The sequence below is a fragment of the Biomphalaria glabrata genome, chromosome 16, assembly GCF_947242115.1.
Source record: "Biomphalaria glabrata chromosome 16, xgBioGlab47.1, whole genome shotgun sequence".
NCBI classification, from domain to species: Eukaryota; Metazoa; Mollusca; class Gastropoda; family Planorbidae; genus Biomphalaria; species Biomphalaria glabrata.
In genome coordinates, this window is record NC_074726.1 from 20,164,483 (window position 1) to 20,179,948 (window position 15,466).

The 15,466-nt window shown below is 39.4% G+C and overlaps 1 protein-coding gene across 1 annotated transcript in view; it reads right to left on the reverse strand.

The window, feature by feature from the left end:
* The window catches only part of LOC106066853 (uncharacterized), a 443,149-nt gene that overhangs the window by 159,628 nt on the left and 268,055 nt on the right, over positions 1-15,466 (reverse strand). The window contains exon 54 of the mRNA XM_056013586.1: positions 8,286-8,495. Within this exon, the coding sequence (XP_055869561.1) occupies positions 8,286-8,495 (210 nt within the window). The remainder of the gene's footprint in view (positions 1-8,285; positions 8,496-15,466) is intronic.

The following is a 15,466-nucleotide window of genomic DNA, read 5'->3' on the forward strand; positions in this document are numbered from 1 at the left end:
GACTGCTCTGGTGTTAGCTTTAAGAGGGAAGGCAGCAGAACTGCTTCAGTCAATAACAAATCAACAAGATTACGCTGCCATTGTTAAGGCTATGGAGCTCCGTTACGGAGACGAACATTTACAAGAAGTTTATAGAGTTCAGTTGAAAACCCGACAACAACGCTCCGGTGAAACCTTGCAAGAGCTAGAGGCGGACATAGAACGTCTTGCTCATTTGGCATATCCAACAGCAGCACAAGACTTTCTGGACGTCATTATCACTGATGCATTCATTGATGCTATTCGAGATCCAGAACTGAAGAAGGCAATAAGAATCAGTGGTAAGCGCAAATCCAGCAAAGCTCTGGTCTACGCCCTCTCCTATGAAGCCGCCAAAGACGCCTCTAAGAAAATCCATCCTGGGCGTATGCTGGAAGTCCAAGAAGAAGATCTTACACAACTTCTCAGAAGGGTAACTGAAGTGCTAGAAGAACGCAGACCAAATAAGAAGCAAGAAGGACTGAATAGAACCAGTGTACGTTGTTGGAATTGTGGAGAACCTGGCCATCTACAAAGGAACTGCACGAGAAGATTTCCCCGACAAACAGAGTATCAGCACAGACCGGAGACAGATGCAAGGTCAGGTGCTCATGTCTACCAGGGAAACTAACTTTCGCCGGTTTTATGGGGCAAAAATCGGCGATCAAGAACATGACAGCCCCTGCAACTATAATTCCAGTCGCTGTGTTAGGGAAGAATAAAAGTCTGTACATCAATGGTAGAATTGGATCTCGAAATTACCGTTTTCTTCTAGATACTGGTGCCTCACGTTCAGTCATTCGTCCAGAAATTGTCAAAAAGAACGAAATCAAGAGAGTGAACTCTTACTCCTTGAAGACGGCCAGTGGAGAGATGATGCCTATACATGGACTGACAAATATAAACTTTGAGCTCGGGCATCAGTCATTTATACATGAATTTCTGATCGCTAACATTACGGATGACTGTATTATTGGGCTCGATTTTATGCAGAAATGTGAATTCTCTCTGAACATCGGAGGTGGTACTTTGAAATGTGGTGATGTTGAGATTCCCTTGCTCGGGGATGAAGATGAAGAGAATGGTCAAATAAGAAGAATCCTTTTAACAGAAGATACAAGTTTGCCAGCTCAGTCTGAAGCAATTATCTGGGGAAAGTTAGAGCATGGTCAAACTGCAACGATGACGGCGATAGTGGAAGGCATTGAAAATGACAATAGCGGAATGGCAGTAGGAAAAACATTGGTCCTTGTCGGAAAAGATCAAAAGGTGCCCGTCAGAATCATGAACCTCGGCCTACAGGAGAGACATCTAGAGAAAGACAGCCCCATCGCAATATGTAATACTCTTGACCTGATCAGAAACTGTAATAATGATATCACGATCGTTAATTCCACCAAACCTTTCAATCCACAAATTACCAAGCTCCTGACAGAAATGAAAGTGAATTTATCAGATGAGCAGTACAGCAAAGCGGAACAGTTGATCATGGAGTTTGAAGATATTCTGCCATCTGATGAAACAGACTGCGGACGGACAAACATGGTACAACATCGAATAGACACTGGAAACACCAGACCGATTCGACAGCCACCACGTCGCTTGCCGCTAGCAAAGCAACAAGAAGCTATGGACATGATAGAGGGCATGACGCAGCAAGGAATCATTGAGCCCTCAAATAGTCCTTGGTGTTCGCCTATTGTCTTAGTAAAGAAGAAGGATGGATCTATGCGATTTTGTGTAGATTACAGAGCTCTGAATGAAGTCACACATAAAGATAGTTATCCACTTCCTAGAATCGACGATACTTTGGACACGCTTGCAGGGTCCCAGGTATTTTCTACTCTCGACCTAAAGAGTGGGTATTGGCAAGTTGAAATGCATCCTAATGATAGAGAGAAAACCGCCTTCTCTGCTGGCAATGGCCTCTGGCAATTTACTGTGATGCCATTCGGTCTCTGCAACGCACCAGCCACCTTTGAACGATTGATGGAGAGGATTTTACGAGGACTTCATTGGACTACATGCCTTGTTTACCTTGATGACATTATTGTCATTGGCAAAACGTTTGAAGAGCACCTTGCAAATCTGAAGGAAGTATTTCAACGGATAAGAAGTGCGGGAATGAGACTCAGCCCAAAGAAGTGTTCCTTATTCAGGAAAAACGTTAAGTACCTTGGTCACATTGTGTCAAATGACGGAGTCAGCACTGACCCTGACAAAGTTGAGGCAGTGAAACGATGGCCTACGCCAAGTAATATCCATGAGCTGAGAAGTTTCTTGGGACTCTGTACATACTACCGACGTTTAGTGCCAAATTTCTCAAACATCTGTAAGGTCCTTCATCAACTGACAGAGCAAAAGAGGCCATTTATTTGGACATCTGAATGTCAAGAAGCTTTCGAGAGGCTGAAAAACACACTATCCTCATCACCAGTATTGGCCTACCCCATTCCAGGGAAGACATTCATACTCGACACAGATGCAAGCAACACTGGAATAGGCGCAGTCTTGTCCCAAAAGGTGGATGAAACTGAACGAGTCATCGCATACTTCAGTCGAAGCCTATCGAGAGCTGAAAGGAACTACTGTGTGACGAGACGTGAATTGCTGGCTGCTGTGGATGCAATAAAACATTTCCACAAGTACCTATACGGGCATAAATTTATCTTAAGGTCAGATCACGCAGCTCTGCAATGGTTGCTTTCGTTTAAGAGCCCTGAAGGTCAGGTGGCAAGGTGGATCGAACGTTTTCAAACCTATGAATTTGAAACTAAGCACCGAAAAGGGCAAATTCACCAAAATGCTGATGCACTGTCTCGACGACCCTGCAAAGCAGAATGTAAGCACTGCAAGAGGGCTGAAGAAAAGGAGGTAGCTGTCAATTGTCTTCGGCTCGGAGTAGATGTTTCCGGACCCTGGTGTGATAAAAGGATTCGAGAGGACCAAATGCAAGATGAAGATCTGGCTCCCATTCTTCTATGGAAAGAAGATGGACAACGGCCAGATTGGAAAGACATCTCTGAGAAGGGGGTAGCCACCAAGGCGTACTGGGCTCAGTGGGACTCGATGACGTTGGTCAATGGTGTCATCAAAAGAGTTTGGGAATCTGCTGATGGAACATCCAATCGCCTTCAGCTGATGTTACCGAAGGTGAGAGTTGCTGAAGTACTGAAAGAGATGCATGATGGCGCTAGCGGATCTCATCTTGGTGTCAATAAGACTCTGGAAAAGGTTCGTCAGCGGTTCTACTGGTTCAGATATAGAGAGGATGTAGAGAAATGGTGTCGAAGGTGCGACATATGTGCGGCAGCAAAAGGCCCTCGACGCAAAACTAGGGGTCTTTTGCAACAGTATAATGTTGGTGTTCCATTCGAGAGGATCGCAATAGATGTAGCAGGCCCATTTCCTGAAACCAAGAAAGGAAACAAATACATCTTGGTAGTCATGGACTATTTCAGCAAATGGCCAGAAGCTTATGCCATACCAAATCAAGAAGCTATCACAGTGGCCGAAACACTTGTGGATAACTGGATCAGTCGCTTTGGTGTACCTAATGAGTTGCACTCTGACCAGGGTAGGAACTTCGAGTCCAAAGTTTTCCAGGAGATGTGCAAGACACTTGGCATCGAAAAGACTCACACGACAGCTCTCCATCCGCAATCTGATGGGATTATGGAGCGATTCAACAGAACCCTAGAACAACATCTGTCTAAGGTTACTGATGACCGACAAGACGACTGGGACACCCATATCCCCATGTTCCTCATGTCATGCAGAGGATCCGTTCATAGCACCACAGGATATACCCCAGCTAAGATGTTATTTGGTCGTGAGCTTCGTCTACCATGTGACCTGTTATTTGGGATTCCGAGAGATACGCCAGTGTCTTCAACTGAATATGTCACCAATCTCCGAAGACGATTGGAGAATGCTCATGTATTGGCCCGCAGAAATATCAAGACCAACAGTGACCTGATGAAAACGAGGTATGACAAACGGGCCAATACGTCGGGGTTCCAAGAGAATGATCTAGTGTGGCTCTATAACCCACAGAGACGAAAAGGCAGATCCCCGAAACTCCAAAGAGACTGGGAAGGTCCATACCGTGTCGTAAAAAGAATAAACGACGTGGTCTACCTGATACAGAAAAGTCCACGGTCCAAGATGAAGGTTGTCCACGTTGACCGACTCCATCAGTACCGTGGTGAAATAGAATCTGTTCGGGACGAACAGATCTAAGAAGGGGGCAGTGTTACGAATGAACAGTGACAGGTAGAGGTCACTATGTGTGACCCCGGCGAGATGACACAGCACCGAGTGTTATCTGGAATCTATGCATGTAAACAAAGACAGGATGGGAGGTGCCTCACGTGTTGTTCCAGAGGACGAACAGATTTACGAAGGGGGGCATTGTGACAAATGAACAGTGACAGTTAGAGGTCACTACGTGTGACCTCGGCGAGATGACACTGCAGCAGATATCCTCTGGAATCGACATGTATAAACAACAACAGGATGTGATGTTTCCTCCCATGTTGTTCCAGAGGATACTAGCAGTGTTTTTGCAACAATAGACAAGCAATTAGGGACTCTTTATAAACCAGAGAGTTCATGTGAAAAGAATCAGTACAGTCGTCGATACTGTTCTCTACTGTGCGAGACAGTAGAAGAGAGTGGACTTGAGCCGTTACAGTCGATACAGTCGATGTAAGACGTATACGCTACATGTTACAGTGACGAATTGTTATAGTTATAATTCAATAAAGTTATATAAAGCTGAAAGTTGAGTCGTCAAGTTCTTTGCAGTGTTTCTTTTATTTGTGTGCCTAGTACATTTAGCCAGAAAATCAGAAATACGTAACAATATATATATATATATATATATATATTAGATATATATATATATATATATTAGATATATATTTTTATATATATATATATATATATATATATATATATATATATATATATATATATATATATATATATATATATATATAGATAGATAGATAGATAGATAGATAGATAGATAGATAGATAGATAGATAGATAGATAGACAGACAGACAGACAAATAGATACACGAGGAAAATCCTGCTGATGTATATCATTTCAAGATAAAGATTGTCAAGACCAATATAAATTTTTGAATATAGTATTTTTAAAAATTATAACTGTCAAACTAGAGATATCTCAGTTTGATCAATCAGCTAGTAATTCTGTTAGTAAAAATATAGAAAAACTGTTAAATTTCTAGAAAAATCGTTAAAGCCGTTTTTGAAAACCTTGTCCACCCAGGTTTTTTTGTGTGTGTTACACTTTTCGATTTATTTTTGTCCTGATGAAGAATAGAAGAATTTTAATAAGATTCTTGAAAGAAATTTAAAAAAAAACCCTAATACTCGTAGAAATGAAAGCCCAAAGTCCTACCAAATAGAAGTATTCCGATAACATTAAAAGAGAAAGTCAGAGATGAATTAAATTCATTAGTTCAACGAGGAATTCTGGAAAGAATAACTGAGCCCATGGAGTGGGTTAACCAAAAGGCATTGGTAGAGAAATCAGATGGCAGGATCAGAATATGCATTGATCCTTAACCCTTGAACAAGGCACTAGTGAAGGAGCATTACAACCTAACAAAACTAGAAGACATTTTGGCTGAAATAATTAACGCCAAGATATTTAGCAAAGTCGACATTCAGGAAGCTTTTAGGCATATCAAACTAGACCCGGACTCATCAGGTCTCACTGCAATGGCGATTCCATTCGGTAGGTACAAATGGAATAGGCTTCCTTTTAGTCTCAAAGTAAGCTCGGAAGTTTTTCAAAGACATTTGAATGATGCGTTGGAGGGACTAACAGAATGTTTTAACGTGGTGGATGATATAATGGTAATAAACAAGGGGGACACAGTAGAAGAGGCTGAAGGAAAAGAACATCAGACTAAATGAAAAGAAAACACAAATTCCAAAAAAAAAAAAATTGTGTTTTTTTTTTCATTATTTTCCAGTCAGGAATAAAACCAGACCCAAACAATTTGATAGCCATAACAAATCTAAAAACCCCTGAAGACATTACATCGGTTCGGAGATTTTGTGGAATGATACAAAATCTGTCAAAATTCATCTAAGGTCTTTCAGCAGACCTACAGCCAATAACAGAACTGACTAAGAAACACAAGCTATTCGCGTGGTCGAATGACTGTGAGAAAGCATTTAATAGTGTCAAACGAAAGATATCTAATCATGAAACCCTAAGTTATTTCGACCCGGAGAAGAAAGTAACTATTCAGGCGGACAGCAGTCAAAATGGCCAAGGAGCTGTACTACTACAAGATGACAAACCCATAGTATATACATCAAGATCACTCACAGAGCCTCAGAAAAAGTGGGCTCAAATGGATAAAGAACTCTTGGCTGTAGTAGTAGCTTTAGAAAAATATGACCAGTACACGTACGGCAGAACAATAATAATACAGAATGATCATAAACCATTGGAAAATATACTTAATAAACCCCTCAGTGTGCACCTAAAAGGCTTCAAAGCTTAATGATGCGTTTGTACCGATACGATGTACAGTACCAAAGGAAACAGATTACAGATTGCTGACACGCTAAGCAGAGACCCTTTGCCAGAGCAGGAAGATTTTCCTGACACCTATATCAACACTGTAGGACTGGCCCTCCCAGATATAATGTTAAATAAAGTTAAAGATGCAGTCAAAATAGACAATGAGATGCAGATGTTGAAACAATACACACTGAACGGTTGGCTAGGCAAGCATATTGTACCAGAACTTAAACAGTATTGGTCACTTGCAGATGTACTGACCTATGAGGATGGCCTTCTAATGAAAGGGAAAAGAATGATTATCCCAAAAGCGTTAAGAAAAGAAGTTGAGATCAAACTACATGCAGCACACTTAGGCTATGATGCCATGATAAGAAGGGCAAGGGACGCAGTTTTCTGGACGGGAATAGCCGCAAGAATAAAAGAAATAGCTAATAAATACCAACCTTGTCAGCAACGTAAACCTGCTAACCAGAAAGAAAGCATAATACAGCATAATGAGGGTTCAAATCCCTGGGATAAAATTGGAATAGATTTATTTCAAATATTCAAACAACAATTCCTTGCCATAGTTGACTACTATTCAAATTTTATTTAAGTGGAACATTTGCACACGACATCAAGTCAAGTTGTTCTAAGAAAACTGAAAAATGTGTTTGCCAGAAATGGTGTCCCCAAAGTTTGTATCAGCGATTTTGGACCTCAGTTTTCATCTGCTGAATTTAACACATTTATGGAATCATGGGGTGTCCATTATTTAAAATCATCACCAGGACATCATCAGTCAAACGGCAAGGCAGAGGCAGTAGTGAAAATATTAAATAATTTGATGAAAAAATCCAAAGAAAGTAAATCGGATGCCTATGAAGCCCTATTAGAGTTAAGAAACACACCCAGGCAAGATACCAAGTTAAGTCCGGCTCAGATGCTATTCGAAAGGGTAACAAGAACGCTATTGCCAAGAAAAGAGCATCCGGAAAATATTTCACAACAAGAAACCACAGCCTAACGAGAGAAGCGACAGCAAAGTGTCATAAGACACTACAACAAAACAGCTCGTGACATGAACCTTCTAAACGTTGGACAGAAAGTTTTCTACCAATCACTCAACGATCCAACCTGGAGACAAGGCAGAGTATGTAAGCAAGTGAATGAACGTGCTTACATCATACAAGGTGGCAATGGTTCCAAGTACCAAAGAAACAGAAGACCCTTAAGACAAGACATAACAACATAGACTTTTCTCCAGAGAGAGAAAGTGAGTGTGACATTTCCGAATTGTAGGGAATGAATGTAGTAAAAGTCCAAACGCCCAAAACACTCATCAGTACTCTCTGCGACCAAGAGCTATCTACAGAAACCTTCGAGATATGCTTAAAAGAACTGTATAAATTTACGGTGCTGTAAATAGTTTTGATTGTTGATTTGAATATATATTTTTTTGTTTGTTTCTTTTTTAGGGAGGAAGAGGGGATGTTGATGGTATTGTTATACCACTTTCAGTAACTCACAAAATATTGTATATTACCCCCCTTTTAGGGATACTGTATATAGTGGGAAGAGGAGAGCCCTTGCATAGGGAACACTACTCTAGTAGTTGTTATAATCTTAAAGGTCCTATGTCAAGTGTGTGTACATTCAACTATCTAGCGTAACAGATCAGACTAGAAAAATAGTCAATGACAAAACACTTACATAAAGCAGAGAATACTTTGTGTCTCAGGTCTCTCAATTCTGTAAAATCTTGAACAGCAAACCTGTTCTCATCGACTGGTTTACTGGCAATGCCATCCAACTCCTTTGTATCAGTCAAGCCAATACCAATGGCATAGATATGAATACCTTCAGCCCTAGCTTGTTCTGCTTCTGGAACTGTCCTTCTAGAGTTGATATTTGACACACCATCTGTCACAACAACAGCTACGTTATTAACATCTGAGCGATCGCCGTTTCCTGCTGTGAACATAACAGATCTCATTGTTTTGAGAGCATCAGCAGTGTTGGTACTACCATACCTATAGGGAATATCATCAATGGCATTGTACACATCAGCTTTCTTAGCATAAGTATTCAGTTGAAACTGCACATAGTCAGCATCACTATAGATGACTACACCAACTCTGACATTGCCTCCATCAATATCAGCATCCAAGAGGAAGTCTTTAACAAAGTCTTTCATCAGTTCAAAGTTTGGTTCAGTTACACTAGTAGAGGCGTCAAGTACAAAGACCAAGTCTAATTTAGCTCCAGCACAACCTGTAAATTATAAATATGAGAATATTTAATATAAAATTATGTTACGCCTTAACACATTTCAATATTCAGGTCGCAAATTCATAAGCTAAACGTGGAACCTCATGGATGGACACGATTCTCGAAAATGGCTAAATCGATTTTCCTATAAACTTGACAGTTTTGTATATGTCGTTGTGAAAAGTATTACTAGCTGTTGACAAAACTGGGAACAATCTAGTTTGACAATTATAATTTTTTAAGTATAAAATTACATTACTTTTAATTTCGCTAGAGGACTAGAAAATATTTATCTTAAACAGATGACATCGTATTCATTAAAGAGTTTAATTAATTAATATTCAGGAACATTTTTGCGCACCTTCTTCTAAGACTAGATCTAGAGGCCTATCATTAAAATATGACACTATCCATTAGATTTATGTATCCGCCAAATGAGAACTTTTTATCGGGTGGGGGGTTGGGCTGGGTAAAGAATGCTCCTTATTTTTTTTTAAGCAGAACATTTGTCTGTTATTAAGAGCAAAATAATCGCTCTATAGTTTTATAAAAGAGATTTTGTCCTAATAAAAAGGATTATTTTTCATATTTTTAAAAGCTCAATACAAGAATGACCTGAATTAAGCATATAATAACTAAGCAAATAGGGCCTCCAGTTGTTGGGGGCCTTGCACAGGACTAAACAAAAAAATTTGAGAAAAGTTATGAAACTTGAATCATATCTAAATCACGGTATAGTACTATGACCCTACGTTTACTAATCTAACTCGGTCTCTTGACCTACGACGGAAATTGCGATAAGTGGATTTCATTTATAGACATATTTCTTTTTTTTAAATTGCGAAATTGTATATTTTTCGCTTCTTTTTAATTTAAAAAAAATTCATTTAGGGCTAACTTATTCACGTCGTCAAGGGCTTCTAAGGCTGTCCCTTGTCTAAGTAATTTTCTTTATTTAGTTTTTTTCGTTTGGATATTTTTTTTTGTGTTAGAAAACTGGCTGGTGAAATATTAGAAATAGTACAGTTTTAATGTCAATAATCATCACAACTATATAATGTGCAGACTAATACATTAGTGAACAGTCAAACTTTATTTATGTGTTTACACTTGTTGAAAAAAAATATAATGCCGTGTTTTGATTGTAAATAAGTAGGACAACAACTGCTACACTATTGTTCCACAATCTCAAAATAATATTTTCATTTCAAAATTCTTACATTTTTCCAATTTTATTTATTTATTATTTATTAAAAGTTCATCTAAAAATGGTTTTAGAGCAAAAAACAAATAAATAAAAGAATAAATAAATAAAAGAATACCAATGAACTTCCCAGCTGTAGCAGGAGTGATAGTAAATATATTTATATTGTTTTCTATGGTTTCATCAAGCGTTGAATGAGTGTCTATTTCATTTTCTTCGGTTTCTTCTAAATCTGCTTTAAAAAAAGTAAGCATTATCTACTAGTACAGCGCAGTGGTGTCAATAGATGGTTCGGGTCGCTTTGGATGACACACACAATGGGGTGACAACCATGTGGAAAAAATGCACTTTTGCACACACACAAAAAAACAACAACAACAAAAAAAAACAGACAACTTTAAAAATGTGACAGTACCGGGATTCAAAAGTAAAAAAGTGGTTGTATAAATGTATGTCCAATGAGGGATAATTTAATATCGAGACTTTTATTAGTTTTTTTGTTTTTTTAAATAGTGGAATGGTCCGAAAGTAGAAAATCACGAAAAGACTGAAAAACATTTATCAGGCTTTAAAAATTGGAAAACTAGATTACATCAAATTGGCATGGAGGACATTAGTATGATTAACTTAAAGAAAGAAACAAAGTCGAGTCTATGTGGCGTTATGTGAAAGAAGCTTTTCAAAACCGAAATTATTCAGGAACCTTTAAGATACGAATTTCAGGCAATGCTGTCCATTAATAACAAAATCACACTAGTGAGGCACATTGTTAGAACTAAAAATGTAATTTTTAATTATTTTATTTGCATAAAGTTCCGCTGTCATACATTGCGATCAAAGGTGCAGTTGATATAAAGGTCATCTGTTTATATAACCAAAGGTAACTATGGTGTCTTGGGTCCAGCACAATGACTAACTGTCTTACATGTTCCCCAACAAATGCCAGGTTCCTATTAGAGTTAGGCGGACTCACTTCAGTCTTCAACAGGATTCGATCTCAAAGCTCTCGTCAATCTAATCAGCACTCAGACACCAATGTAAATTATCGTGTTGCAAAATATATGTATATGACATTAGCGATGCTGATCAGAAAGGCGTATCTAAGAAACATCGTCGTTAAAAATGCTTAGTAAAATGTATTTGGACTTCCTATTGTGTCCAATGCACTGCAAATCCAGGGGGAGGGGCGGTAGGGGCGATCGCGGAAAGGAAGGGGGACGAATTTTACTTAAAAAATCACACAATAATTCTCTTCTTCCTTCAACAGTTTAAACGAGAAGTAAAGGAAAGATCACTCTCTTATTTCTGCAGATAGTTCACGAGAAAACAAGATGGGGGGGGGGGGGTAGAATACGTAGTCACAAAATAGCAGGGCCGGACCGTTGTAACCAAGAAATATCACTCTTTTTTTATACATTTCTAAATCACGTTAATAAGGAGTGGGGGTGGAAGTAATCTATTCTGTAGTAACTATCGAGGCGACAGAGCACACTTTTTTGGACACCATGGAAAGATCACTCTTTTATTTTTGCAACTCGGACGAAGGGAGTTATCCTATGTAATTTAAGAGGCGAAAAAAAAGAGGGTGCAGGGGGGAGTAGTATTCATCCGGCACTAAATAGCAGAACCGGACTTAACCATTGTAGAGCCCTATGCGAAACGGATTTTGCGGGGCCAAGTTTGGGCAGGGATACGGATAATAAGTGAAAATTAAGAGTTAAATAAGAAAATAAATTCGTCTTTGCATTTTATTCATTCTTTACTACGTACAAAATTACTTTACGAGCCTTGCGTGTAGCGAAGTCAAACAGTACATCATAAAAATTCTATTTCCTACATAGATCACGCTCAATGGTAAGAATTACCAAATGTTTCAATCTTTCTACGAGAATTGTTGATCTCAAGTAATTCTTCATTAGTTTGAGGCACGAGAAGCTTCTTTCACTAGATTCCATAATTGCGAGCATTGTACAATGTCATTTTTTTAACGCGCGTAGGATTGACGTTTTCCATATTGAATGACACCCGAAAATTACAATTTTTGTCTATATATTTCAGGAGATTTGTATAAGTTTTCAAAAGATTTTAATAATTTCCGGATATTTCCAGGACCTTTTCGTATATTTTGCAATTTCAGGAGATTTCCAGGAGCTCCTGTTAAATCGACAAAAGGCCAAGGGAAATCTATTAAAAGTTATCAAATGGTTTAATTTCATAATTTATACACTTAAAATTAGCGCGGGTCCTATAAAAGTGCAGGGCCCACTGCGGTCCCATAGGTTGCAGTGGCCTAAGGTCGGCACTGCAAAATAGCGGCGTATGCTACGCCACCGGTTGACTAGTATATACTAATTTTTAAATATTCCAACCTATTTTAAGATTCTTTCCCCACCCCTTCTCTTGAATGGTGGCCGATTTGGTGGGGTTGGGAGATGGCAATGGCATCAATAGTTTGTGAACAAAGTTAGTTGAATATCTATATAATATAAGGCATGGCCTTAGCCAAGATTTATGTATGCATGTGTGTGTGTGTGAACGTAATCTTTATTACATTATGGCCCTTCATTCTTTAGGAAGACGTTTATTGTGCCCTAGAATTTCTTTCTGGAGTTAGTGAAAAATTTGTGGACTCCCTACCATCGCAAGCAAGGGGGTCTGGGGGGGGGCGGTAGGAGTTCCCCCAGCGCGGGGCGGAGCCCCGCCGCCAAGCACTATTTCTGGTATTGAACGCCAACAAAACGCATATTCTGAGGTATCTACACTGCATTTTCCTGCTATTTTATTGCAAAAACATAATGTGCTTACTGACTTAGACACCCACGCGCCGTTCGGCGCATTTGCCGTCAAGCTGTTTTCACAAAAATCTGTCACTGGTAATGTCTGAAGCCTCTTCCCACCTGCTCTAAGGACCTCCACGAATGTGTGGCGCCAAGTTGTACTTAATAGGCTTGTCATCACAACTTTTATTATGCGTAATTCATTTTGTCGGAGAATATGTCCCGCAAACCTCATGCGACGCTCTGTCACAATCTTACTAAGGGGTTGACTCCCAGTTCGGCATAGGATTTCTTTGATTTAGACCCGATCTCTATAACTGACTCCTAAAATATGTCTCAGCCATATTTGTTAAGCCACATTTAGTGTTTTTTAATTTCGCAGATGACTATATACCGCACTTTAGATTTTAAATTGATAAGGGAAGTTTTATCGTCAAAATCATCTGTTGGTGGTTTCAAACTAAAAAATCTCTGGAGTAGTTGTTTTTTAAAAATTCAAAACCCCATTTAGCTACGGTCCTAGAATTTGGAAACTGTAGTTTGCTTTAGAATAAAATTTAAGATAGAGGTTATCCACCTCAAAACGCTATAAAAGGGGATTTTAAACTCAAAACCCTCTGGAGGGGTTTTAAACGTTTTAAAAAATGCCATCTGCAGGAGAGGGGGCTTAAACCCAAAACCCCCCAATTGGCTTGGCTACGCTCAAATAATTTTAGTGTGTAATTTGCTTTTTTTACATTGAAGATGTATTTTATAGCTTAAAACCCCGATTGCGGGAGGTTTAAACTCAAAACCCCTTTGGCTACGCTCATAGATTTTAGAGTGTGTAATTTGCTTTTTTATATTCAAAATGAATTTTTTTAGCTTTAAAATCCACTAGAGGGGAGTTTAAATTCAAAACCCTTTGACTACACTCATAGGATTTTGAGTTTATAATTTGCTTTGTTTTTAATATTAAATAGGAATTTTTTTTACCTTCAAACGCCGATGAAAGGGGTTTAAACTCAAAACTGAGTCAAAATCCATTTAGCTATGCTCATAACATTTTGAGTTTGTAATTAGCTTTTTTTATGTATTGAATTTATAATTTTTAGATTCAAGCGCTGATGAAGAGATGGGGGGGGGTATACTCAAAACCTTTAAAAATTTTGAGTGTTTAATTTGCTTTTTTTATATTGAAGAGGGAGCTTATCGTAAATTTCGGAGGGGGTTTTAAAATCAAAATCTTCCTTAACTGTGCTCTTGGAATTTAGGGATTTTGTTTGCATTTTTTTTGGTTATGTTTTAAAGAAGAGGGGGATTTAACTGCTAAAATCCCAGGTAGGTGTTTTAAAATCAAAAACCCCCTGGTAAGGGGTTTTAAACTCAAAACCCCCTGATATGGGGTCTTAAACTCAAAACCTTCTGCTATGGGGTTTTAAACTCAAAACCACCTGGTAAAGGGTTTTAAACTGAAAAACCCTTGGATGTGCTGGGGCAAGTGATGGTTTAGTATTAAAATCTCACCTAAAATAAACAAAATCAAAGAAAAAAATCCGTCACTAAATTTCTAAATTTTCATTTCAAGGGGAATGAAACCCCCCCCCCCCCTGGCTACGTCCATGACATAAGGTATCTCGTATTACGAATCTCCCTATCCAGGCTCGCTGCAAATGGCACCAAACGACACCACCAACTGTAAGAACTTGACAACTCAGGCCTTGAAAATAACGTAATAGTTTAATGTCAATAAATAACAGCCAATACTGTACAATTGGCAGCACGTAACACAAGACTGTACAAATATCTCTCCGCTGTATCAACTCTTGCACTGGTCTCTCTGTCTCGTCTCGGACTTGTACTGAGCCGTTGTAACGAACTGTAGATCGGGATGTTGTCACTACTGGTCTCTGATACCTTCGCTCTTTATATAGGGTCCCTGCTGGCCTTCTAGAACCGGACAGAACGTCGCTCGACCATTCTGGGTGGTCAGATGACTACATCCCTCGTGACACTCCTGAGCTCGGTTCACGATGTCGATCCTTCCCGAACCATCATGTTGATACTCGTCTCGGCCGATCGTCGTAACTCGTCACGGTTGACCGCTCATCTAGCGCTGGCCTGGGGCGATTTGCGTCGGCTGACTACACACACACACCACCACCCCCATCTGTGCCACCACCAGGTTTATAACACTGCCCCCTCCTTAGATCTGTCCGTCCTGGGCAGATTCAGCTTCACCATAGTACTTGTTGAGCCTGTCGATGTGGACGACCTTCAGTTTGGACCTTGGGCTCTTCTGTATTCGATACACAATATCGTTTATTCTTTTTATCACTCGGTAGGGTCCTTCCCAGTCTTTTTGAAGCTTTGGGGACTTGCCTTTTCGTCTTTGTGGATTGTAAAGCCACACCAGATCGTTCTCCTGAAACCCAGCGGCATTGGCCCGTTTGTCGTACCTTGTCTTCACCTGGTCACTGTTGATCTTGATGTTCCTGCGGGCAAAAGCGTGAGCTTTCTCCATCCGTTTTCGGAGATTTGCGACATAGTCTGTCGAAGAGGCTGGCACATCTCCCGGAATCCCGAATAGCAAATCACATGGTAGTTGCAGCTCTCGGCCGAACATCTTTGCTGGAGTGTAACCAGTGGTGCTGTGAATCGAT